Source organism: Malurus melanocephalus, unplaced genomic scaffold (genome assembly GCF_030028575.1).
Source record: "Malurus melanocephalus ecotype Western Australia unplaced genomic scaffold, MMel_1.1 scaffold_169, whole genome shotgun sequence".
NCBI lineage: Eukaryota > Metazoa > Chordata > Aves > Passeriformes > Maluridae > Malurus > Malurus melanocephalus.
The window spans coordinates 1,077,500-1,102,664 of record NW_026623401.1 but is presented as its reverse complement, the minus strand read 5'-3'; the positions used below and the strand labels follow the sequence as shown (position 1 = coordinate 1,102,664).

General features: G+C 44.1%; 1 protein-coding gene across 1 annotated transcript in view; it reads right to left on the bottom strand.

The window, feature by feature from the left end:
• The window catches only part of MEGF11 (multiple EGF like domains 11), a 191,448-nt gene that overhangs the window by 32,172 nt on the left and 134,111 nt on the right, over window positions 1-25,165 (bottom strand). The window contains exons 10-14 of the mRNA XM_057372272.1: window positions 20,330-20,450; window positions 18,980-19,143; window positions 18,475-18,577; window positions 4,756-4,902; window positions 2,100-2,234 (exon numbers count right to left, since the gene is read on the bottom strand). Coding sequence (XP_057228255.1) covers window positions 2,100-2,234; window positions 4,756-4,902; window positions 18,475-18,577; window positions 18,980-19,143; window positions 20,330-20,450 — 670 coding nt within the window. The remainder of the gene's footprint in view (window positions 1-2,099; window positions 2,235-4,755; window positions 4,903-18,474; window positions 18,578-18,979; window positions 19,144-20,329; window positions 20,451-25,165) is intronic.

The following is a 25,165-nucleotide window of genomic DNA, read 5'->3' as shown; positions in this document are numbered from 1 at the left end:
AAGTAAAAAGAGATAAAACTACACACAGTGTACAGGCACGATGGAAAGAACAACACAGAGAGAGGAGGGAAGCAGAGCCCTCCTGTCACAGACAGCAAAACCTGAACTGAGCTGTCAGCCCAGGCTCTTGGCCACACCATCATTCCCTTCCAGTGCTCCTGGCACTGGTTTATGGCACCTCTGAGATGGAGATCACCTCAGTGAAGGCTGGGGTTCTGTATGGACAAAAAATGCAATTATCACAGGATTTCCTTAGAATAGGAGCAGATTTGGACTGCAGCATGGAATGCTGATGGATCAGCACAAGGTTTATGACCCAAGCAGAGCCTCTGAGAGCACCAGGTCACATTTCTGTGCTTTGGTACACACAGGGAGGGCTGGCAGAGGGGTTCCCTCCCTGTGGGACCCTCTTGTCTCCAGGAAATGGGATGATGCTCTCTGGAATGTCAGCACAGAGGAATCACAAACAATTTTCTCCTTAATTTAAACAACCTGGTTGTGGATTGACACAGCGACTCTTGTGAAGATGTGAAATCTAAATCAAGCACTTTTAAATGTCTCAGCCATTTTTAGAGAGCTGTAAAACAAGGCCTAACGCTGCTTTCCTCAGGAGCAACCTGACTCTACAACACAGACTGTGATGTTAATTAGCCAGAAAAGCTCTGCAGTGGGACTCCCAAAGCCCCTGGGGGAGGTCAGGTGTGCTCTAACASTGATAACAAGCTCTTATCAACCCATCTTGCTCTGTGATTGTGCAAGATACTCAGAGAACAGCTGTTTATTGTTTGCAGCTCAGAATTCTCAGCACAGCCATGCCAACCTGTGCAGTTTYGGGGCTTACACAGCTCCTCACATGCACACACTGCTGGTGCAAGAACGTTCCTGCTGCCAAAGGCACAAGGAGATGAAAATTCCAAAGTGGAATCTTCGTTTCACATTTTTTTTCTAATGGAAAACGTTAATTAGCATTTTTCTTTCTACAAAATAAAGTTACATGTTAACTCATTATGACAAACTGCAACACAAATTGATTTTAATTAGGACATGAATATTTTAAAATTAATTTGTTGGATGGATCAACATTTCAAAGTAAAACCAGAAGTGCTGAACATCTGAGMAAAAATAAAATAGTTTTCTTAAGAGGATAATTAGACCTGCTTACRCTTTGAAATCTGGCTAACGTTTCACACAAAATGGACAAATTCGCTGAAATACRTTCATTTTAATAAATTAATTGGTGTAATGTTTCCTTGCCTATACAGCACAGAAAAAAGAAAACACGGTTATACTTAATCTATGTTTAATGATTTTGGGTAAGTGCTGCCTGCAATCCCAGTTTATTGAAAAGCAGGTCATTGGAAGTGTCGTTCAATTCTGGCAGGGATGGTGACTTCACAAGGGCAGYGGCCACTACGAATCACCTCTTAAATATCTGTGTAGAAAACACCCTCTGCAGTGTGCAGCAACTGAGAGAGCAGAAGGCTGAGTGATTCTGGGGTATTTTTAGGATGAAAATGAAACCTGCAGATAAATGGGGACTAACGTTCAAAGGTACATGAAGGTGATGGGCATTTGGGGAGCTGAAGCTCCTCTTCACCTGGGAAAATCAACTCCCTTTGCTTCCTCACTGCCAACTTCCTGTCTCCTGCATTTGTGTCCACGGTTTCAGCTACTCCCAGCCAGGCCCTGGCCAGTGTAAATGAGATTCTGTGCAAAGCTGATGTTTGGGATGGGGCACCTGAGCTGGCCTTTACCTTAACCAGCACCTCCACATCCTGCTGCAAAKATCACATGAAGGTGCCATCAACATGCAGGTGAGGACAGGCTGAGCAGKGAGAAAAATGAACCCACTGGGTGCTGATGTATTTCCAGCAGTGTCTCATTCTGTGACCATTTCAATCCAGCCTGGTTTATTTATGAAACAGGAGCACACTGCATTTACACAAGGGTGACTGAACACCTATCTGCATTTTCCCTCTGAAGGAAAGATTTTCTTGGGATCTACACTGCTGAAACAAGGAAAAAAAGCAGGAGCCTTGTGATGGGACTCACTGCAGAGTCACAGCCACTCAGCAAAGGAGGTGGCCCTGGGGTGGTACCTTGGTTGCAGAGAGGGCCGAAGAATCCAGGCAGGCAGTCACAGTGTCCAGACACGTGGTGACAGGGACCATTGCTGTGCACACACTGGGGACAGGGCTGGCTGCAGTGGTGTCCGTAAAATCCAGGGGGGCAAACTGAAAACAAAACAAAACAAGCTGTYGGGTTCTCTAATGTTTTCTCATCATTGAGAGCTCGACAATTCTCTCTGTCTGTCTTAATCYCAAACCAATATTTCTTAATTTATCCCCCACGATTCTGTGGACAGCTGAAATGATGAAATCTGCTGGATTGCTCCACGTCTAATAAAGTGCAAGCTCTGGSTAAAACTGCTCCTGTGTTCAAGCATTCCCACCTTCCTTCCTGGGGTATTTAATGACACAGAAGAATTCTCAGCAGCCTCTCTCTCCCAGGACACTCATTTGAGTCTCTCTAACCTGAACKCTTCGACAAAATAGGAGTTTAAGAYGTTTGAGCCTACTGCATATAGGKTTAAYAACACATTCCAAAACTTTTAAGATAGGTAGGAAACAACAGAAACTCAGAACACCATTTCCTTTGGAAACTGAGCTGAGAAATCAGAGAAGGTGTATTAGGAAACAATATTTTATGTCCAAACTTCTATCCCAAAAGCAGATTTCCAAATCTATCTGGTGCAATGCCTGTGCTCAGCTGGGGCAGTCATTTCATCCCTTTCATGACAGGAGCAACAGCCATCAGGTGATGAACAGAATCTGATAATGGTAATTATGTAAAACCATACAAAATCACCTGATTTGCATCAGTCATCATGCCAGATAGCTGAGTAAACTTGTCATGAACTCTATGCTTATTTTGCCTAAAAGCTGGATTGAAATTATTAAAGAATTTGTGCATCAGGTACAGAGTCAGGATTATGGCTCAGGATCTCTTCTAAAAGCTGAYTTTTGCTTCTAAGCGCATGCAGAGTGAAAAAGCATCCACTGTCCAAACATTCACTGCAATAGATAACACAAAGAAATGTTAAATTGCACCAAGTGACAGTAAAAATAACTTTATATGTTTTTATTTTTACTCCTGTGATTCTCTGTTCTATAGTTCTGGCTCAGTGGTTACTAAATCATGTCCATTCCCTTTTTCCAGCAAATGAGAATTTTCTCTTGAATTGTGTGTTCTCAGAGGGTGTCAGGCTCTTACACCACTGCACATTCCCAGCTGGAGCTTAGCTGACAGGTTGGTTGATGATGCAGTAGCTATAAAACAACCTGGCTCATTCCTGGAGACATTTCTGCAGGCTTAAGAGCACTAAAGCATCCCAGTGTCTCATGTAATCCTGATTACACAGACAGAACAAGCTGGCTGAGTATCATCTTCAGTATCATCCTCAGTTCTGCCTTGTACAGCCTAAATTCTGTTTCTAAATTAATTTCCAAGAAAAAAAATGTGGATGATTTTGAGAACAACCTCAGCAAGGTCTGCTGTTCACCAGWTATTCCTGAGCCTGAATCCCACAAAAGAGGTGGAAGAAAGCAGAATTCCAGGCCATATGCTCACAGAGGCAACAGCAGGAGCATCCACAGGACCCCTCTGCTGTCATCCCAGTGGGGAGGAAAATTTCTCCCCATTAGACCCTCAGCAAACCTCAGGGAGCAGCCTGAATCCTGGGCTTGCAAACCAGGGACAAGGTTTGCTCTTGTAGCCTTCATGCCAACAGCTGATAAAACTAAGCTGTTTTTTTTTTTCATCTCAGAGAGGTCAGAAACTATTAACTTCTGGAAGTTTTGCACTCTTAAGGTTTCAAATTTGTRAAACATTTTCTTCCCCAACTCCCTGAAGCTCTGAGCACCACATTTTAGCCTTGGAGAGAGGTTTTACAGCTACACAGATATGCTGAAGCACCTGGAAATTGGGGTTTATAATGGAAATGCTTATAGGCCATTAACTACAGCAGTGCTAGAGGTCATTGTTATAATGGCTTTAAATAAAAACTGTCAGCCACAAATTATTTTTAGAGATGAGTGTGTTCCAGTGTCAAGTGTAACTGGTGAAATCAAAGGGGATATACGAACTGGGCATGCAGAATGTCTTACAGGAACAAGAAATTCTGAACAGAACAGAAAGACAAATGTACTCCTTGTTGACATGGGAAGATGGCTGGTGTAGTCTGGATCAGTGAATTAGGGTCCCTATGGGGCAAATGCAGCTTCCCAGACGAAGCAAATGCGAGGATTTTTATCTGCTTGGTGCATTTGAATATGTAGCAGCACAGCATCAAACAGGAGCTATTTCAGGCTGCTGTGTTTCTTTTTCTGGCATTTAAGAAAACATTGCCTTGTTATTTTGATGCCAACACTCATCCACTTGTCATTAGTGACGGGTGGTAGCTGATTCTGTTTAACAGGTCTGACTTTTCTGCAGATCTGTGTCCTGCCAGCTTTGCTTTATAAAGGTGTTGCTCCTCCTTTCAGCTCACCTGTGACCTCCAGGTGTACTGAAARATCAGAAGAAACACAAGGCTCAGTGCAGGACAGCCTTGACTTCTCGATGAAGGAGCATTTTTTAGGCTCTTTTGCCCTYAGGAATTCATGAGCTAAAGCAACTCAGAAATTGTGCTTTTGTCTGTGTGGTGTCCTAAAGGAGAATTTCTACCTTACTTCTGCCAGCTATGGAAAATCTTACTTCTCTGGCACATGGGTCCTCTGTATCCCGGTGCACAGTCACAGGTCCCATCCTCGGGGGAGCAGGAGCCCCCATTCTCACAGCTGCACGAGATGGAGCAGTTGGGTCCCCAGCGGCCCTGGGTGCAGATGTTGTCACAGTGGATGCCTAGGGACACAAAGCCACAYGTTAGGCTTGCCACAATTTTACCCTGTTTATTGATCAAAGAAATGCCTGGCTGGACTGCTGCCTCACAGTCCCTCACARAGCCAGCGAGGGAGTCTGGGAAGGAAACAGCTCCTCTTTTATCTGCTTAATAAAGTGAAAATTAAGAAAACGCTGGAGAGGTGAATTCTGTAGGTGTTAGTGGGCGCCTGTTCAGTCCTCAGCACCATTAAAGAAACTCTGCATGTCATCTGAGAGATGAAGGTCAGGAATTGCTTTAAAGTCACAAAATAGCTCAAATGACTGGTCTGGAAATAGGCAGTTGATTGAAGCCTGATTACTTACCTGTTGTGAATTGGAAGGCCATAAAAAGAAAAATCAGGGTTTTGCAAAAACATGTTCAGTATTTGGATTCTTGAGCACAAGTAAATTCAGCTCTATTTTGTGTTCTGTTCCCTTCCTGGCTTAAAGCCCCGTGCTCTGGGATTTTGTGCACTCACCCCACATCCACCCAGAGCTCCCCAGTTCTGTGTGAACAAACCGAGTTCTGACCCAGCAAGTGGCCATTTGTGAGCAAGTGACCATTTGTGAGCAGAGGCTGAGTATCTGTGTGGTAAATGGAGACTGAGACCTGSCAATGCAGCTCCCAGAGATTCCCAGGGCACTTGTTTGATATTCATTATGAAAAGCAAAGCTTGGAAACACTGAAAGAAGCACACAGCCAGGAAAGTTAACATGGGGCTTCTGGCATGGCTTCAACTGGTTTTGYTTTAACTGGTGACTTTTAAAAATAACTTTGTGCCATGGCTTGTCACATATAAATGGGATTGAAGGAGCTGATCCTGCACATCGTGTCTGAGAGGCTCTCACTGCTCTGGGATGAAGCAGCACCAATACCTGCAGTTTAGCAGRGCTGTTTGAATGCTCAAGGGCTCCTTGGATGGGACAGGTTTGCAGGATCATGAGCTGAGATGGTCACTGAGCAGTGCCAACTGCAGGGAATGGCACTGGTGSGAGCACTGATAACAACAGCAAAAATCAATCAGAAAATCTGCTTGGAAATTTTCATAAGAATGTGACCCTAGCAGGARCCTGGCCCCGGGTTTGGGGGTATCCACATGCCCCAGATGCGCTTCCAGCCCTGAGCTGCTCTTTATGATCCACCAGCCCAAGATGTTCTGTATCACCCACAGCCCTGAGATGTCTTTATCAGCCGTGCACATGTCCCACTGCACAATGGGATCAAAGCAGCCCCGGGCTCCGGGAGCCCCACCGCAGCCGGGCTGGGATTAGTGCCACRCTCTGGAGAAACACAATCCCAAATCACCTCTGATAACTTCATCAGGATGCTGCAGGTAATGCACTGTGTCTGGGGAGCTGTGATCTGTACAGTCACCAAACTCTGAGGATTATTAAATCAGCTGAAAGTCGTTATAAACACACTTACGGTGCAGTTTCAAGTTGGTTTTATAAATCTCTGAAGTTAATACAGTAAGAAATACTGCAGAGCCAAATTTTCCCTTTTCTGAAGATTAATCACACAATTATAATGTCCCTTCCTAGAAAATCTTAACCAAGTCTGGCAAAAGTACAGTTTGAAATGTGATTTCTAGTAATACATGATCATGGCTTTATTTATAAAGAGGCATGGGCCATACTGTACAGCTTAATAAAAACCACATTAAAATACAGTAAAAACTCAATACAAGCTCAATTCCTTCATATCTAAGTAAATAAATCTGAAAAAGRGGGATGTGAAAAGAGACAAGGAACATTTGTATTAGTAAAATCAAGAAAAACAGTTATTTTAAACAGTCTTCYCAGCTCCCTTCGAAATCAAATCTATCCTTGGATTACTTAAACAACAAATGCTTTGTGTATGCATTTATGTAATATATCTACAGTGCTYTGTAATTAAAAAGTCAGACAATAAATTGTAAGTAAATAAATGTGTGTTGTTTTTATAAATACAGATATATGATCATTTATAGCCTTGAGTCTCAGCGTGAGCTCCCTGAACTGAAATTCAGACACAAATACAGAAAAATGTGCATTTTTCCTCCCAATTGCAGCATTAAAATAACAATTCTGTCATTTGGGATGGGCTATTTATAAATGGGGACAATTAAACAGCATTATTTTTTGTCTCTTTTGACAAAGTTTGGGGAAGAGTGACACTGACTCCTTTCTGTGGAAGGCGCCTGAATTAGAATGCCAGGGCTGCTCCTTGCAGCAGCCAAGTCCTTCCTTTGGTAATGAGTAATGAGGGATGTCTTCCCTCTCCTAACGAAGGCAATGAGTCATTGTAGAGCTGATTGGTGTAGCAAAATGAAAAGGTGGAAAAGGAAATCTTCCAGAAACCACTGCCACCCAGTCCAGCCCTTCTTTATTTACACATTTCCAGAAGAAAACCGGGATGCTGCCGCAATCAGGTTTTATTACTTTTTATTACTTGAAGTTAATTCTTATGGCAGACTTCATTTTTGAAGGCTCCTACACACATTGAATTGYAAATATAAATGAGGAGTTAAAATTGCATCTGGACATGCAAGTCTTATGGAATTGTGCTGGAAAATGCACCTTAATTTTACAATTCCCTAACCTAACAGCGTGTGAAGGGGGAATCCATCCCTCCCAGCTACTTTACAGTCRGAGCCAGTGAAGCAGCAAGATTCTGTAATGTAAAACTTTAATATTTATTTAGGAACTTGCTGATGAACATTTCTGATAAGCAATTAGTTTTCAATTTCCAGAACTACAAAAACTGCTGAAGTTGACACACCTCTGCATTAGCTCGTGTTACAAGCACAGATTCCTAATTTATGAACAAAGTCCTGGTTTCGCATGCATGGTGTAGAAATTAGAAAGACAACTATCAGAAGAAGTCCTTGAAGCTGCAGGAAGCAGTTCTATACATAAACTCTATTGCCTGGATACCAGGGAATTATCTGCCAGCCTGAGGCTGTGGTTCACAATTGCAGACTCTGGTATAAAATTACACTTCCAAGACCTTTTTAAACAATGTTCTGGGGGTGAATTGTAAATGAAATCCACACAACTTATATAAAATTGTTGTTATCCACTGCATATGAGCAAAGGGTTTGCACTCTCTTGCAGTAAGGCAGAGCCCAGATGAGAGCAGAGCCTGCTGTGGCTTTAATTGAGTYTGTGAAACAGCAGCCACAACCCCAGCACGGATTTGGGGTATTGGATTTCTGCACACACTGCCTGCTCTCCAGCGGGATTCCCTTTGGACTGCTCTGTCCATGGCATGGAGCTGACAGTCCCAGAGCAGCTTCACTCCCTGTGCCCCCCAGCCACACCCCTGCACACTCACTGGGGAGGAGAAGCAGCCCTGAACTCTGTGGATRATGGGGCTGAACTCAGTCACAACTGCCCTGTTCTGAGTTGTGACTTAGAAACTGTGCTCTGAACTCCTGCTCTGAACTCCCGCTCCTCATAGGCCCCTCCAGGACAATTTCCTATCAAGTGAGCAAGCAGCTGCTGTCTGGCATCACCAGAATCCCAGAATGGCTTGGGTTGGAAGGAATATTAAATATCATCAAGCCCCCCTGTCCAGCCATGGACACAGGGCCACTTTCGACTATCCCAGGGTGCTCCAAGCCCCATCCAACCTGGCCTTGGATATTTCCAGGGATCCAGGGGCAGGCTCAGCTTCTCTGGGCACCCTGTGCCCGGGCCTCCTCATCCTCACAGGGAAGAATTTCTTCCTAATATCCCACCCATCCCTGTCCTCTGTCAGTAGGAAGCTGTTGATAGAAACCTGTGTCTGTCATACATGGAGCAGCTTCCAGTTTGATCAGATTAATTGGGTTCTTTGTATTAAAATTTACAAATCAAGCTGTGATAGATTAAGCCAACATCCACACAACCACCAGGAAAAGGAGCAAGAAARAGAAGAGGAAAAAAACCCCCAAGCCATACAAGTGGGATGTGAGGCATCCATTGAAGAGCTCCCTCACAGGCTGCTTCCATTAATAATCTTCAGTAGCTTCAACAAAGTTTGTCAAAGCAATGCAGATTCAGTGCTGCCAAACTGCATCAGGCTGAAGGACTTTGGAGGGTGAAATTCCTRAAAGCCAGACAGAAGTTGAATTCCCTTTTTTCCCTCTCCAGCTCCTGCAATTGCACTCGTGCTTGGGGATTACGTCTCTGGCTCTTAATAAAGCTGCCATTGTTTCTCTGCTGTGTCTCTGGAYAGTTGGAAACTAATACTCCAAACGCAACAGAAGAGCAAAAATGGATGGAATAAATGAGAGCCACTGGCCTAGTTTTGACCACTGCTATCCCCCTGACAGTAGCCTCTGCAGCAGTGCCTGCATGCTGCCCAGCATCTAATTATTTTTCAGGGACATAGAAATTTGATAAATTATAGGATGTGGTTCCCTTCCCCCCACATACTTTAATTTTACATCTACCAGCGTATAACTGTAATTATTTCTCTGAATAAAATCTTCAGGGTTTTTTTTTCTCAATAGTCCCAATCTAAAGACAGATGCAACATCAATTAGGAATGACAGGAATGATTTCAGCAGACATTTGAATCCAACACAAACATTGTGCTCTCCTCCACCTGTCTTTCAACATGACACAAAGTCATAATAATCTCTTATTTCTGGCATTTGAATAGCTTTGGAAAGAACTGCTTTTTATGCAAAAATAGGCACTGGATTTCTGCAGGCAGYGCCGTGGAGGCCTGAGCTTTGGTGAGTCACGCCTGGCTTTGATCTGGAATGCTGGTGGCTCTGTGAGCGGTGGGATGAATCCTGAGGGGTGTTTGCACCCACAGCACAGCAAACACCCCCAGGTGCTGCTGCAGGGCTGCTTTGGCTGGGGGGAGTGGGGAGGGGTCAGCAGGCAGCTGATGGGGCTGGGAACAGCTCTGGGAATGGCTCCCTGGATGTGATCTCTGGCATGGGCTGATCCCTCATGGACACATTCCCTCTGCTCTCTGTCCCACCCGCAGTGATCCCATTGGCAGCATCCCCCACCCTCTCCCAYCCACACCAGGGGCAGAGCCAGAGGSCACCCAGGGCACCCTGAATGCTGCCTTGGCCTCCTAATTCATACATTTATTTCTGATAATGATTTCTACAATCACACATTCATGCTTTCTTTACCCTTATTCCCTTTCCCTGGTACTCTTACTGCTGTTACACTTCTGTAGTCCCCACAAATTCTGTTTAAATTGTATTTGAGATTAGCTCCATGTGCTTTCCTAAGCAGAGACCCTTTTGCTGCTTCAGTCTCTTAAAGGTAAAAGACAATTCAGTAAGAACACAAGAAAGAACTGTCCGAGCTGCGGATCAGCTGCTCACAGGGTTATGACAGAGCACGAACAGGAGTTCACAAAGAATTCTTGATGCTTTTCTATCACTTTTTGCATCTTTAGATTTATTCCTACCTGAGGCAAACCCTGAAGTATTTGACTCAGAGCCAGTCAGAACCACCACAGCACAATTCCTGACAGCTCAGCATTTAAGAATGCTGAAGAATGAGAAAATCAGTGTGGGGAGGGCAGCAGATAGAAGAAAACATAAAGGGATCTCTCATAAAATTAAATGGAAACATTAAGAATTGATGGCTGCTCATCTAGTCTGCAAATAAGCTATTTTTGTTTTTATATAGTGAAACTACTCAGCAGAGAGAACAGCAGCCACACTCACATTATCTGTGAACTTCTCTGGTGTTCTCAAATGCTTTATTTTCCACTAATTTTTTTTTTTTTTCAAATTGGTGCCACGGAGCTCTTCCCTCTCTTGCTGAGCATCCCTCACCAGTGGATTCAGAGGGGCAACTCCTGAGTGTAACAGTCCATCAGTGTAAATGAAAACTCCATGATTGGGTCCTAAATAATGAAGAATAAGCYCTTCCCTGCAGCCAGTGAAAAATTCTAAATTGTCCCTTCTCTCATCTGTGCAGAGGCAATTTATGCACCCATTAATGTAAGTGTTTTTCTGCAAGTAATACACTTAGAGCCTAATGCACCTCTGTGGAGCTTTAATCCTACCCCTATTTTTAATTATCCAGAGAAATCTCCAGGTATGAATCACCCAACCTGGGAATTTATGCAATAAAAGCTTTTGAGGCAAAAGCCCTACCTCACAAGAAATTAGGTAAGTCAAAATGTTTGCTAAAATTAAGGATGATCTGGTTCCCTTTGCTCCGGGRTGTTCTCCAGGGGGCAATCCTGCAGGAGAAGAGCTGCCCTGGGCAGGCAGGGCARACCTGCAGGAAATGGTGCTAAAAGGAGTCAAGCCCTCCACAGCCCTGCTTCATCTTTAGAGCTTTCCTTTCTAATTCTCAAATGATGGGAATGTTTTCAGGCCAGGAGAGAAGAGGAAGCTGGGAAAGATCCAGGCAGACCWTCAGCAGGCAAAGAGGAAGAACCTGTAACTGGGCAAACCTGGATTGTTTTCCTGGTGGAAATGTTGGAGCCCCTGAGCTAAACCATGAGTGAAGAACAGCCAAGCAAGAGCTGGGGCACAACCAAAGCCTTTTATGCTGGAATTCCACCTTTTCTCCTYGGTGTGGAAGGTGAAGGAAGGTGTTTACAACATTTTCACTGCAAACTCTTTCACAAATAACAATATAAAATCACAAAATCATGGATTGGTTTGGGTTGGAAGAGGCATTAAAGATCATCTTGTTCCACCCCCTGCCAGGTCAGGGACACCTTCCACTATCCCAGGTTGCTCCAAGCCCTGTCCAACCTGGCCTTGGAAATTCCAGGGATCCAGGGGCAGCCACAGCTTCTCAGGGCACCCTGTGCCAGGGCCTCCCCACCCTCAGAGRGCAGGGAGTATAAAAAATATTCCTATTTTTCCTAATATCCAACCTAACCCTGCTCTCYGGCAGTGGAAGCCATTCCCCTTTGACCTGTCACTACAAGATCTTGTAGTCTCTCCCCTATATAAATATAAATATAAATATAATACACCCCTCCCCATTTCAGCTTGCAGGCAGTTTGCTGAGCGCTCCTCCCTCTCCTCCTTTCACACCCAGCATGCCAACAGCCAGGATTGACTCTGCTGAAATGTGCACAAATAATTTTCCCCTTGCTTCTCGCCCACATTTATTTATAGGTGACTATTGTACACACAGCCAGGCTTATATATAGAATATCTCCATATTAAAATGGAAAAGGGTTGGGTACCTCGAGCGTCAAGTCTCATGTTTTTAGAGCCCATTAAATTAGCATCACCCAGGATGCCATCCAAGCTGTGTCTTGTCTCAGAAATTTAAAAGCTGTCCTTTATTAAGCAAAAATTAAACCCCCAAATAAATACAGAGATAAATAAACKTGTGTATCTCCTGTGTTTATAGGATTATTACTGCAATGATTTGCATACGTGCTGAARTTTAGCAGTGGCCTCACTGCAGCTGCTAATTATAGTCTGAGGGGCTGATCCAACTCCCACTGAAGGAGTGGCAAAAATCCAACTGATTTCACAAAAGGTGAAATATATCCAAAATCTGGCACAGGACAAACACAACTAAACCTCACTCAGCTGAGAATCAGGAGCCCCCCAGACACCTGCCAAGGAAGCCACAGACATAATTAATGTCAGGACATCAATGAAATCTTTGATATAACTTCATAATTCATATTTCTGAAAATTAGCCCTATATCAGCAGGAGCCATCCTTAAAGGCTCCTGTCAAAGAGAGAATTTTTAAGCACAGCCTGACATTAAAATCTTATCAACTCACTTGAAATTAAGTCAATGAAAAATTAAAGCTAATTTCTAATAAGCTTATCTTACATTCATAGACTAAAGGGCACTTGTYGAATCCAGAGAGTAAGCACACCTTTTCATCTGGAAAAGATTTTCATTCTGGAAAGGCAGAGGCCAGAAGAGAGGCTAAAATGCACCATTTTAGACTGACTCTAGAAATTTCCAGTTTTCCTGTCCGTTTAAAGCTAATGTAAGGATACAGAATAATCACAGAAATAAATYATTAATTTAAAAATCTGGGATAAGACTGCCAGAAGTGATAAACGCAAATTTTAGTGTAGATAATGGGATTAGACATCTAGAAAATGCATGTTTAATAGGAACTTACTATTGCTCCATTCTGGTGTTTTAGACTCTGTCTTACAAACCAGTGGTATGAAACAGTCTGATGGAAATAAAAAAAAAAGTCAACCCACAACACTGTGAATTCTAAAACACTGTGAATCTTTAGCTAAAAAGCTGCAGGTGCATAAAACAAGTCCTAGATTTTATTCTGGTTTTAAAGAGGCATGGAAAACCAGCTCCCAGTTCTATCCTCACACATGGGGTTGATTTATTAATGGCAAKAGAATTATTTAGACTTCAACCCAGGACAGCTGAGGACAGGATCTGGCCCTAAGATTATAAATTGGATGCAGCTGCAGTGGCAGAAAAGTCATTTTAGTACAAACAAAGTGCATTTTATGGAAAGGATCGKTTTTTTCCTTCAAGGATTTTTTCACCTTCTTGCAAAGACCTCAGAGAAAGCGAAGTTAAAAATACCTTGGAGCTCCCCGTCAAAGTGGTCACTGTTCCTTTAAAATTCAAAAAGCCCTTCCCTTGAGTAACAGGCTTATCAGTTTTCCTGAATTAATGTGTCCACAGGAGGGAAGAAACATGTTTCTGTGTTTGAGTGACAGTGCAGATGTCAGTGCCAGCCTGCAAATGCTGCCAGCCCCGCAGCCTCGTCCCTTGGAGCTGCCCTGGTCTGTGCCCAGCGACACCTCCTGACCCCATCCCTCCCTCCAACCCCACACATGGCGATCCTACAGCTCCAGATCCCACAGCCCCTGCGCTGGAGCTCTGGACTCGATCAGAGACAATCAGCGCTTGTGTTGCTGGCAACGTGAGAAAGTTATTGAGGCTGTAGAGGACAGTGAAATTGTATTTTGATTTCCTGTGTGGAACAGYGAAGGGGGAGGCTGCTCTTCTGAGGCAGCAGCAAAGCCTGGAGGTGTAAAGCACCGAGGCAATAACAAGGTGTTTGTTCCTCAGCAGCATGCATCATTTGCATACCTGTGTTTGCCATCCTGATTAATTAAGGAAAATCTATAAGGGCTTCTTTTATAATTAACTATGGGATGCACACTTTTATGTTTTCCATCTCACATCTACAGCACYGGTCTATTTTTTCCCACACATCTTTGGGATGTTAAAATATAGGGAATAAACTTTGGCTTTGGGTACTGAGAGAAGSCTTTGGGTACCTCAGCTCAGTGGGGAGCTGAGATACCATCACCACAGCAGCTCTGCAAAACCAGAGCACCACGCAAAAAAAAAGAGGCACGACAAGATGCAGATAAGACAGCATTTCAGATTAAAGGAATTCAGATGAACAGAATTCTAACTGACCTTAGCATTTAGAGCAATGGAATACATCCCCCTGCAGATCACTTCCCATTTAACCCAGTGCAAGAGCAGAACCGAACACTCACTGCCACAATTAACCTGGAGTGGCTGGCTGTCACAGGGAGGGAGGAGCAGGACTTGCTGTGAGGAGCAGTCGTGCTCTGGGATCCATCTGGGAATGGGATATCTGCCTGGGAAAASGGATGGACTCGGGTCTTGGGGGCAGGATGGGCAATGGCTGGGTCTGGCTTCACAGGGAGTCTAACCTGGCTCTGGTCAAGCACCTCCGAAATTAGAGGACAGACCAGCAGCTATCACTGATTTCATTATTGAGGGATCACTGAGGAAGCAGCTAAAGGCTCTGCAGCTTTAAGCAGCTGGAATATGTGAGGAAGCCATTTCTGGTCCAAAACCTGCTGCCAGGAGGGACCAAGCTGAGGGGGTTTGCAGTTCATCCTCATCCCCACAGGGCTTGGCTGGAGCTGTCACCCCCAGAGCTGCAGCACCGCATGTGGCACAGGAACATTGTCATCCTGCTCACTCAGCAAGGCCACCAGGGCAGCTGCTCCTCTCCTGGCCAGATCCAGGTCACTCATTAAATAAGRGCAGCCTAATTGAAATGTATGACTGTCATTGTCACTGAGCATCCAGGAGAGGAGATGGCACCTGGGAAAGATGAGACTCATCCTGCTTCTCCAGGAGCTGTTTGTGTGCAAAGGACTTCCAGGAGCTGCTCCACCACGCAGCATTTCTGTTTCCATTCCCCCTGCGAGTTCAGTGCGTGCAGGATCCCTCATTAACCAAATGTAATTAGCACTGAGCATTTTCATTTCAACCTGAGCGTACATAAAATCACACCTCTTTCACAAGTGCCTGGTGTGTTGGGAGCTCTGAGGGACCTGTGTACACACACAGAGCTGCAACACAGAGGTGTCTGTACCTAAAATGTACGGCAAATGAGGAGAAAGAGATCCTTATTAATCCTTAGAAAACAGTCTGAGCAGTCAAGGCTTGATCCTCTGGGAGCTGGACTTTTCCTTTTTAACCCAGCACTAGATATGAACACCTCTTTTTTGGATTTACTGTTTGTATACCTGAGGTTACACGTGCAACCTGGTGCAAGGCTGAGCCCTCAGTGTCACTGCATCCCCCATTTCCTTCCTGTGAGGGGAATTCAGCCCTGCGTGGTGTCAGCAGGTCACAGATCTGATTCTAACCAACATTTCAACACATTTCACTTTGTTTGCACCACGTGAGAGCATTTTGCCAACGTGGTTTTGGGCTTCTGTGCTTGCAGTGCTGTCTGCAAAACGCTGGTGATGCCACGTGCCCGAGCACCTGGCTGGGTAATTACAGAGGTAAAACCAGGTACCATCATCCCCAGAAATTACAGCAGTAAAACCAGGTACCATCATCCCCAGAAATTACAGCGGTAAAAACAGGTACCATCATCCCCAGATCTGCTCCAGCTTCTGCCTTGGGCTGCACATGTGCAATTCCCCATGGAGCCCGATGGGAAGGGAACACGCACGTCTCGGAGCAGCTTGGTGCCCGTGTGCTTATTTATGCATCCAGCTGCTCTGTGCAGCTTTGTGATCTCCTGCTTCAGACGAGGGGATCTCTTCATCATCTTCCCATCTGCCAGGTACACTCAGCCCCCGAAAATTGCCTTCCCCCAGCTGGAATCCACGGARGGTCACTGTCCTGGATAATAGTCTTGATGGGTGGCAGTCATGACATAACRAAAGGATGGCAGAGTGCTATTAACTCCAATTGTGTGCCACTCTTGACGTGCCTTTTTTCCTGCTTCTCCCAGTCCTCCTCCATGCTCTTACCATCTATCAGTCCCTCAAGGTTTATATCAGTAACATCTTGAAACCACTTTAAAGAAAATGGGTTCAATCTTCCTCTTGATCTTTACATAAAACATGGACATCAAGAGGGAGCCCCATGTCTGGGATGAACATACAGAATATGCTGTTTCAGATGAAGTTTTGTGGCTATTAGGATCAGAAAGCCACGTGAATTCTCTGTTTGGTGTGAGTGGGCAGGAAARCCTTCAAAAGTTCCATGATCCTGAACTTTTCTGATCTTTTTCAGGCCATGCCTAATTAGTACCAAAATCAGAAAGCAAAAATTTCAGCCTGAATTATTTATCACCTCATATTTATAAAACGCACCGCAATACACATCATGGCCCAGTTCACAACAACTGCAGATAAGATTAATCTTTCACTGATGCCACACTCCTTAATATGAAAATATAATTATCTAGCTGAAGAGTTTCTTAAATTACATACTTTCAAAGTGGTATGAGCAGAATTTATCCTTGTGTCTGGTGCCAAGCCAAGTGGAAAAAAACATTGGAACAGAATWGACAAAACACATGTTGTTCTGTCTATCAACATTTCCACCTTACAGGGGCCTGTCAACATCTCAACTCCAACCTGGTCTCGAATATGATTATAGYATTTTCCTCTCTGAAATATGATCCTGAAGAGAGGAATTCCAGAGCTGCAGGAGCACACTGTAGGATAAAGTCCCCTGCAAGTTAATATACATTTATCTTGCCCAATATKGAAATGAAAAGAAGGACATCAGAAATTATTCTTACCTTTAATTAATTAGTATCTGCATTTGATGATCTCCCATTTACAGATGTTCATGGGAGTAAGTCTTTGTTACAGATGCCTTTGAGAAAAAACCACACCTTCAATCTGCATTGCCTGCAAAGGTCATTCCCTGCAGTTTCCTCTGGAATGCTTCATCCACAAGATGTGCAATAAACTTTTAGAGTAGGTGTATATAAATATCTCTCTTCAAATTACTGTACTTTTAAAAGCCATTTTTTTTCCCTTGGAGGAACTCACAGTGACTACAGGAAAACCCACCAGCTGTTTGTCTGCTGATCATCAATAATGCACAGGAGAGTTTTAAAGGCTGATAGATGGATATATTGATGGCAAAGAGGCTCAGAGAAAGATAAATGCAGCCTAGCCAATGAGGAGGCAGAATGAAGGAGAGAATACAAGTGAGCTTATAAAATGGATTTTCTTGGGGGAAAAATGTCCTTTTCAGGGATATATACCCAGTGTCTTTGAAAAGTAGCTCTGTTGTACACAATGTGTAGAACTTATAATTTTTACATTTTATTTAATTCTTTCAAGATTATTTCCATCATATGCCCTAGGCATAATTTCATTGCTTTTGCTTCATGCTCCTGGGATCTGGGCTGCTGTGGGATGTCMTCTTCGTTAGAAACAGAAGACATATGTTGGTTTAAGGCATAAATCAATGGGAAAGGTGACAGTATCTGAAATRTTGGCTGCCTGATCAGCCTGCCTTGCCCCATGCATCCTTCCAACTTGTTTGAAAAACAATTAAATTTTCCAAATGACTTGCTGTTAATATAAGTGCATTTTGACTGTCAGTGCCACTGGTGGTTCTGYAGTATATGGAATAGAACTTTATTTTCACCCAGGGCCTCGACAGAGAGCAGAGAGAGATTAACCAGCACTTTAGGCAGCAAAGTGTGAAATGGTTAGGTCAATAACTTGCCCCTTCCTGCTGTCAAAAGCTGGCAAAGAGAACATCAGTGTGGAGTCAAGTGCAGGTCTAATTGTACTGAGAACTCCAGCCTGGACTCTCCAACTTCACTGAATATTCCTTTGTTCCTGTGTAATCATGAGAGCTCTGTCAAACCAGCATTAATCTGTTCTCTGCAACCAGCCTGTGCCAAGAAGCTTTGGAAAATGAGAAAAATCTGTGTTTTGTGTGATGGAGCAGCTGTAATGACTCCTGAGAAATGCCCTGTCTGCATCCCAGGTATGATGGGCCCGGGATCCACCGTCCTACAGCTGCACCCCTGAGGAAAGGACAGTTYAAGGAGAAAAACTCTGCAGGATTTCCAGCTGATCTGCATCCCTCCTGAGGATGCTCTTCCAGAAGGCTAACATCTGGCTGCAGGTTTGGAGCCATCCTCAACTCATCTGAATACAAATTTAATGAATGCCAATTATTGTCACCATCACGAGTGATTTCAATATGGGCAAGTTCAGCTGMTCTTGTCTCAATCTATTATTCAGAAGTTTGCAGTCACAAGTCCAGGGCTATAACTGATGCAAAGGCAAAGCAAAACAATCCACTCAAACCCCCAAACCCCCAATCAGCCAAATCCCAAGGGTCCCAAAGGTAATTGCTGATTTTACCTGTCCAGCCTGCGAGGCAGCAGCAGTACCCGGTGACAGGGTCACACCCATCTGCGTGGTTACAGTCACAACGCTCGCTGCAATTAAGGCCATATGTTCCATCCTTCAAAAATAGAAAAAAAAAACAGCCTCTCAGCCATCAGCTTTTTGTTCTGAAATGTGCAAAATCATCTATCACGTCCCTCTTAATGCTGAGTCGCATTTTTTAAATGAACATACAGAGAAGAGAGAAACTCAGTGCCTAACGTTTCTATACAGAACCAAATGAGGAATCACTTTAAAAAATGATRTTCAAGAAAATGCAGATAAGGCAGCAATAGCTCTGATAAAATACAATGMAAAGTATAATACATCCAGCTAGACTTCTAGAACCCCAATCTGTTATTTACACATGATTTCCTTTAGACATCACAGACAAAATGAGAAACTGCCCTGCTCTCTGTTTAGCAGGGGACTGTGATTTAATGGGGTTGGAAGATCACCCTAAATTGTTGTTTGCACTCACAGGACAAGGCTGGTCACAGAAGTCCCCCTGCCATCCTGGGGAGCAGAGGCAGAAGCCGTCGTCCGGCCTGCAGGACGCTCCGTTGCTGCAGGAACACGTCTGGTTACAGTTCAGACCCCAGCTTCCACTTGAACATGGGATAGAGCAATCCACTCCTTGCCACCCTAAGGGAATGGGACAGAAACGCATCTGGGATGTTTTCATGAATATAGCAAGAAAGGCAGCTGGCAAGCTGCAGCTCTTCATTTCTGGGACCAGTTTCTGGGTGTAAATTAAGACTAACTTGGGGTCAAAGACTGGTCCTTTTGTTGTGACTTTCCAAACTCATCTCCCAGCATCTCTATACACAGATGGAGGTATCCCCGTTGGCTGTAACCAGTTTAAGGTGTCTGATGCCTTTTTGGGAACTGCTGGGACAGTCCCTGTCAGGCTGGAGATCTGACCCATGGGACTGCAGGAACTTTTCATTTGATGCTGCCTGTTTCTTACTTCGTATTTTATTTTATTTTATTTTTTGAGAATGCTATTTAATATAAAGCAGCTATTACACCTAAAAGAAGACCAAGGCCATCATTTCTAGCCATTAAGGCTCAAATCTTAACTACCAGGAGCACAATGACTTTCATTACACTGCAGCTCTGTCTAATGGAGTTGAGCAGTAACTCATGGTTTATACACCCTCATTAAATGGGGTTCTACAGTGATCCATTAATTCATGTTTGAAATGCCAGATTTTATTGTTATTTGCCTCACTTCTGTTTTAGGGCTTATGTATGTCAYACAGGCATAGCTCACATTGGGATTTTGGGGGGACAGAAGAGATGCTGTGCCATGGAGCAGTGGAGGATTTCTCAGGTGCTTACTGGACACATGGGCTGTGCTCACCACCAAGAACAGGAATGATGGAATATGTGAGCGGAGAAAAGATGTCAGACTCTGGTGCAGGAGAGACTTGCTTCCCCAAATAAACGACAGCCACACTGCAACCCTGTGCTGGCTGGGAGGGGAAAGACACACAAGAAGCTGCCTCCACTCCTGTGCCCAGTGGAATCCAGGAGAAACAGAACAGCAAAGGGATCAAACCCCAGCAGCCTGGGGATTGTTCTGCATTTCCTCTGGAGAGGAGCTGTGGCTCTGCCAGCACACTTGGTCCTGTGACTGTTTCTGCAGCAGAGCAGAGAAGTCTGGCCTTTCTTCAGGGCAGAGCCTGAACTCACAGTCCAGCCCTGTTGAGATGCTCAGGAGGACAAGAAAATAGTGGAGCTCCTGACTGCACAGCTGTGCCACTTTAAAAGAGGACAGGCATTGATGCCAAATGGCAGGGACTCGTTAAATGTGAATTGTGTTCACCTTCTTTGCAGTAGCACAGCCCATCCACRGGGGAACAGGAGCCATCGTTCTTGCAGTTACAAACCGACGAGCAGTTGGTTCCGTAGGTTCCTGCCATGCAGGGGATGGTGCAGTCATCTCCCTGCAACCCAGAAAAGCCAGAGTCAGCTAAAGAAAGCTGGCATGCAGGAAATTCCCAGCTCGGCACAGGGAGGCTTTTCTCTCTTCGAACAGCGAGCAGAGTGTTGTGAGTTGATTGCTGAGCCTTCAGCACTTGAGCAGCCACCGCTGCTTCCCATGATTATGATGCAATTAGTGCTTTGATTGACTTGGAGGAAAGGGACGAGTTTCTGGCATTCATTCAGCAGGAGGTGGGGAAGTTACAAAAACAAACCTCCTAGAACAGATGTTAGATCATTAAGCAAAACATCACTTACGAAACACTAATCACAAAATATACAGTCTGAAACCGTGCAGAGATTGCTCTGCGCTTCTTGRAAAATATATTCTAAGAATAGGGTCAGTAAAAAGCTAAAGGATCTCATACATGTTCATCTTCCACAGATTGGCAGAGAGGAAAACGACATGGCAGGTGCATCAGAGCTTTTTGATGCATAGCTGGTACCTGCATTTGTTTTCAATTAATTTGCATGAGATTGTGACTTTAGCAAGAAGGCAGAACAGGAGTGATGTGTGTATCAGAGACAGGAGGCACACAGCAGAACACAGAAACATGGTCTCTGTCCTATTTCAGCTCTAGGTGTGTGCAARGGGAGGGAAAGAAGGATAAATTCTTGTATTTTACAGAAATATAGAATATTCCAACACTACACCCCGCTACGCTGTATGCACTGATCAGCTCATGTGGTTGAAAGGAGACACAGCTCTTACTAATACTGTTCATCTGATACAACGAGGGAATTAAAATGTGAGCACAATGAGGTTTGAAGGAATTGTGGTTTCACCTCACTAATTGAGGTTTAAGCCTTAGTAAACTTACTGAGTCCCACAGTTGGAATTACACACATTAGCATATACAAGGTATTTTTGCTTCCATTTCCTCTGTGTGTCATTCTGACTTGCACATTGCAAATTAGCTCCTAAATTTACTACTTCAGTGAGTCAAACTTAAATAATTTAGTTCTATGCCAGGGAAAGTGAACCTACTACAAGTTAAAAAGTGACTCCATCGCAAGGTGTGACCCGTGCCATAGCTCAGGGGAAAAGATATTGGTCAAAATGCATTTTTGCAGGCAAAAGGCTTCACTGTTTGATAGGAGGATCCATTTATCAGGAGAGAAAYGCACACCATGTCAGCTTCCCTATGCTGTGACAAGTACCTCCAGGAGCCTGTATATCACACTTCAGACACCCAGACAGCACAAGGAAATATGAACAGATTTCTGAGCACCAYAAACCCCCATCTGCTTTGCTGTAGCAGTTCTGCTCGCACCACTGTGAYTCATCCTATTTTAGACCAAAAACTTTGTTTCAGGGGGAAGGAAAGGAAATGGTTAAAATACACTGTTCACAAGTAAATCCTGCAAGTCGCTGTTTTTTTGAGTGAAGGCACTGTTTGTAAAAGATGCTATCTTTGACCTTGGTGGAGTAAAACAAGTTGCCCTGAAAAGGCCTGGCAGGAAAAGATGCCGCCTTGACAGGCAGCAAATCCAAAGCAGGCTGCCCCTCATTACCCTGCCAGCATGCCTATGGAATGAGCTCCAGGAACCCGGGCTGGCAGAGGGGCACTCAGCCTCCACGCCTAATCAATCCTGTGCCTTTCTCCTGCGTGTGACAATTAGACAGCCAATTAGTGCCACTTAGGAACCCTTATTGTGTGTGAATGAAACTCCCAACTCATTTCATGTACTACACAGAACTGCTGGTACTGCTAATAATTTCTATGACAACTGACCTTATCTGGATTTGAACTAGTGATCCAGAAGGAAAGGAAAATTCCTTTGAAAAGGAGAGGGAAACAGAGTGATTGTAGTTAAAACACCCCCTTGGGAATGGCATTAACCAACCACAGAACCACAGAAACATCAAGGTTAGGAGAGACTTTCAAGATCATCCAGCCCAACCATTGATCACCCCAAAACCATATCCCCACGTGCCACATCCAGACACCACTAAAGCGCCATCTGAGCCAGAGTTGGGGGCAGCAGGAGAATTTCCAATGTCTCAGCTGATGTTGTGTGACCACAGAACAGCTGTGGTGGGGGTCAGCGCTCCCTGGCCAGGAACAACTGGAGTGGATTGTCTGATTTCCTGTGATCTCTTTGGATATATGAAAGAAAAAAGAGCTCCCTGAAAGGGGGTTGTAGTGAGGTGGGCATCAGCCTCTTCTCCCAGGTAACAAGGGATAGGACAAGAAGGTGAGGACATGGCCTCAAGTTGCACCAGRGGAGGTTCAGATTGGATATTAGGAAMACTTTCTTCACAGGAAGGGCTCTCCAGCATTGGAACAGGCTGCCCAGGGAAGYRGTGGAAMCACCGTYCATGATGTCTTAAAAAAAGATGTGGTTGTGGCACTTGAGGACACRATTTAGTGGTGAACACAGCTGGACTTGGTGGTCTCAGAGGCCTTTTCCAACCTGAAAGCTTCTGTGATTCTGTGATTCTCACCAGCTGAACATCAGGAGGTTGATTCCACGCCTTTGAGTTTTGGCATTTACTTTAATGGACTTGGCTTTATGGGCTGACAGAGGCTGGGCATTCTGGCTGCCCACTTACTTTGCAAACAAACCTTAACTGAAAAAAATAACCTGGTTTAATGAGATTTCTATCCCTGGGCTTGACAAGCGAGACCTTCAGAGCTCTCTGAGTGACAACTGCCAAATACACTTAACTTCTTAATTACATAAGAGGAAAATGCACTTGAACTATAGCACTGGCTCTAAGATTTTATTAATTATAAATGCACACCTTGTTATTAACATTTTGAACTTGATTTGGGAGAATGACCTCTGAAATGAAATGCATTCAGGTACTGTTAAAGATATGTAAATTCCACCTCCCTCTCGCCACCTGCCCGAGTGGATAATGCTGCAGTGTATGTATCCAGCTGTTAATGAGTTACATATTCTAATAAACTGATTTCCAATTGTGTGTACTGAATCTTTACTCTTGCAATATGGTACTTTATATTTCTATCCTATTTAGTAAAATTAATCAACAGCTGTGCTCCTTATGTTGATTATTCTTTTTTTTGCCATTAAGATCGGGAGGTTAATGAGGATACTGCAATGGCTGGATGTGGTATCCATGCTAGGAAGGAGTAGCTAATTCAATCAAACATACACGCCTGGAAATGTTAAAGCTATATTAAGAAGTTGAGCTATAAATAACTTGGTATTTTCCATCCCTATGTTCCAAGTCAGAATGACCCACATGGGCATCACAAACTTTCAAAAGTGCTTAATTTTCAATATTTTCATTCAGAAGGCCCAGATTATCAAAATAAACTCCCCAAAATCTTCCACTGGATTATTTCTAATTTCAGGGGTCAAATCTGACTTCAATATAATGGAAAAACTCTTTAGGGGATGCGGGGTCAGGTCCAGATGTGGGAAATGCCTTGCTCTGCATGGAACAGCATATTYCTGTCCTGTGCTCTGCAGTACAGACCCCCCAAGCTGGGAGAGGCCACCTCAGTGCCACCAAGGACAGGGTGTCCCACACCTCCACCCCGCTCAGAAGTAACATCACTGAGCCTCTCCTTGTTTGGAAWCCAGAACTGATGGGAGCACCCCAACATGGCAATGATAGAGGAGGGGATCTGCAATCCCTGGGACCCTAAAAGTCCCCTTTAAAGCAGAATGAATGGGGCAGTGATCTAAGCAGCCCCACCCRTGACTTTCTGTGCCTGTAAGTACTGCAATAGCACCCATTTGTGCTGGAACTGACAGCCCTTCCCAGCRCCCCAAGAGCTTTGGGCATCCAGTTCTTGTTATGGTTAATTCTCCCCCACGGATTGAGGGTGAGGTCCAAGGAACCAAAGTCCATTAATAACTCAGGCTGCCAGCTCACATCCATCAGCATCAAATATTAATAGACTCCGAGGGCCACAGCATCCATCTTTCCRGATGGCAGTCAATAATATGTCTTGTTTCTGCTCAGGGTGAGGGGAAGATTTTCTTCCACCAAAATTATTATTGTTCAATATTAGTAGAGCTTAAAGACACAGCGCTGCCTTAGGTGTTGGCTGTGTTAACAAGCTCTGGCTGCTCCAGAAAGTGGTTTCTCTGGATTAATGTTGCCTTAACAGAATACATTTTCTTGTTTCTTTTAAAAACACATTTCTGCTATAAGCAGTGATCAACTCGCTTAAAAATCCTTTTCCAGTAATCAATACACAGATTTGTATTTATTCCTGTGCATTTTGGATCAGGTCTTTAAGTCTGTGAAATGCACTTTGAAAGGAAAAAAAAAAAGGTATTCCAGACCATAAGAAGAGTTAATAACCCAGCAATGGTCAACAATACCCAGCAAAGCCTGCACCCACAGCTGGTCTGTGGCAAAGTTTGACTATTTAAGGATGTGAAATTAAGGATTTCAAAAGTGGCTACAATCTACAGGAATACAATTCCCTTGGAGGGCTGAAGTCTGGTTCCACTGAACTCGGTRGCAAAACAGAAAATCAATTTCTCAAGGCTTCCGCAATGCAGAAGAGTAACAGGATGTTATTGAACCCAGCCTCAAGTTTGCATGACAAAGACCTGGGTGACAGCTTTGCTCTTGAGGGTTTATCTGCCGAGGTGCTGAAAATTCTCAGTTCCCACAGGGTACTGCGGGAGACTGACAGCCAGGAAAGGCAAAACATTGGAATCTTTGGTGATCTGCAGCAGGACTCCA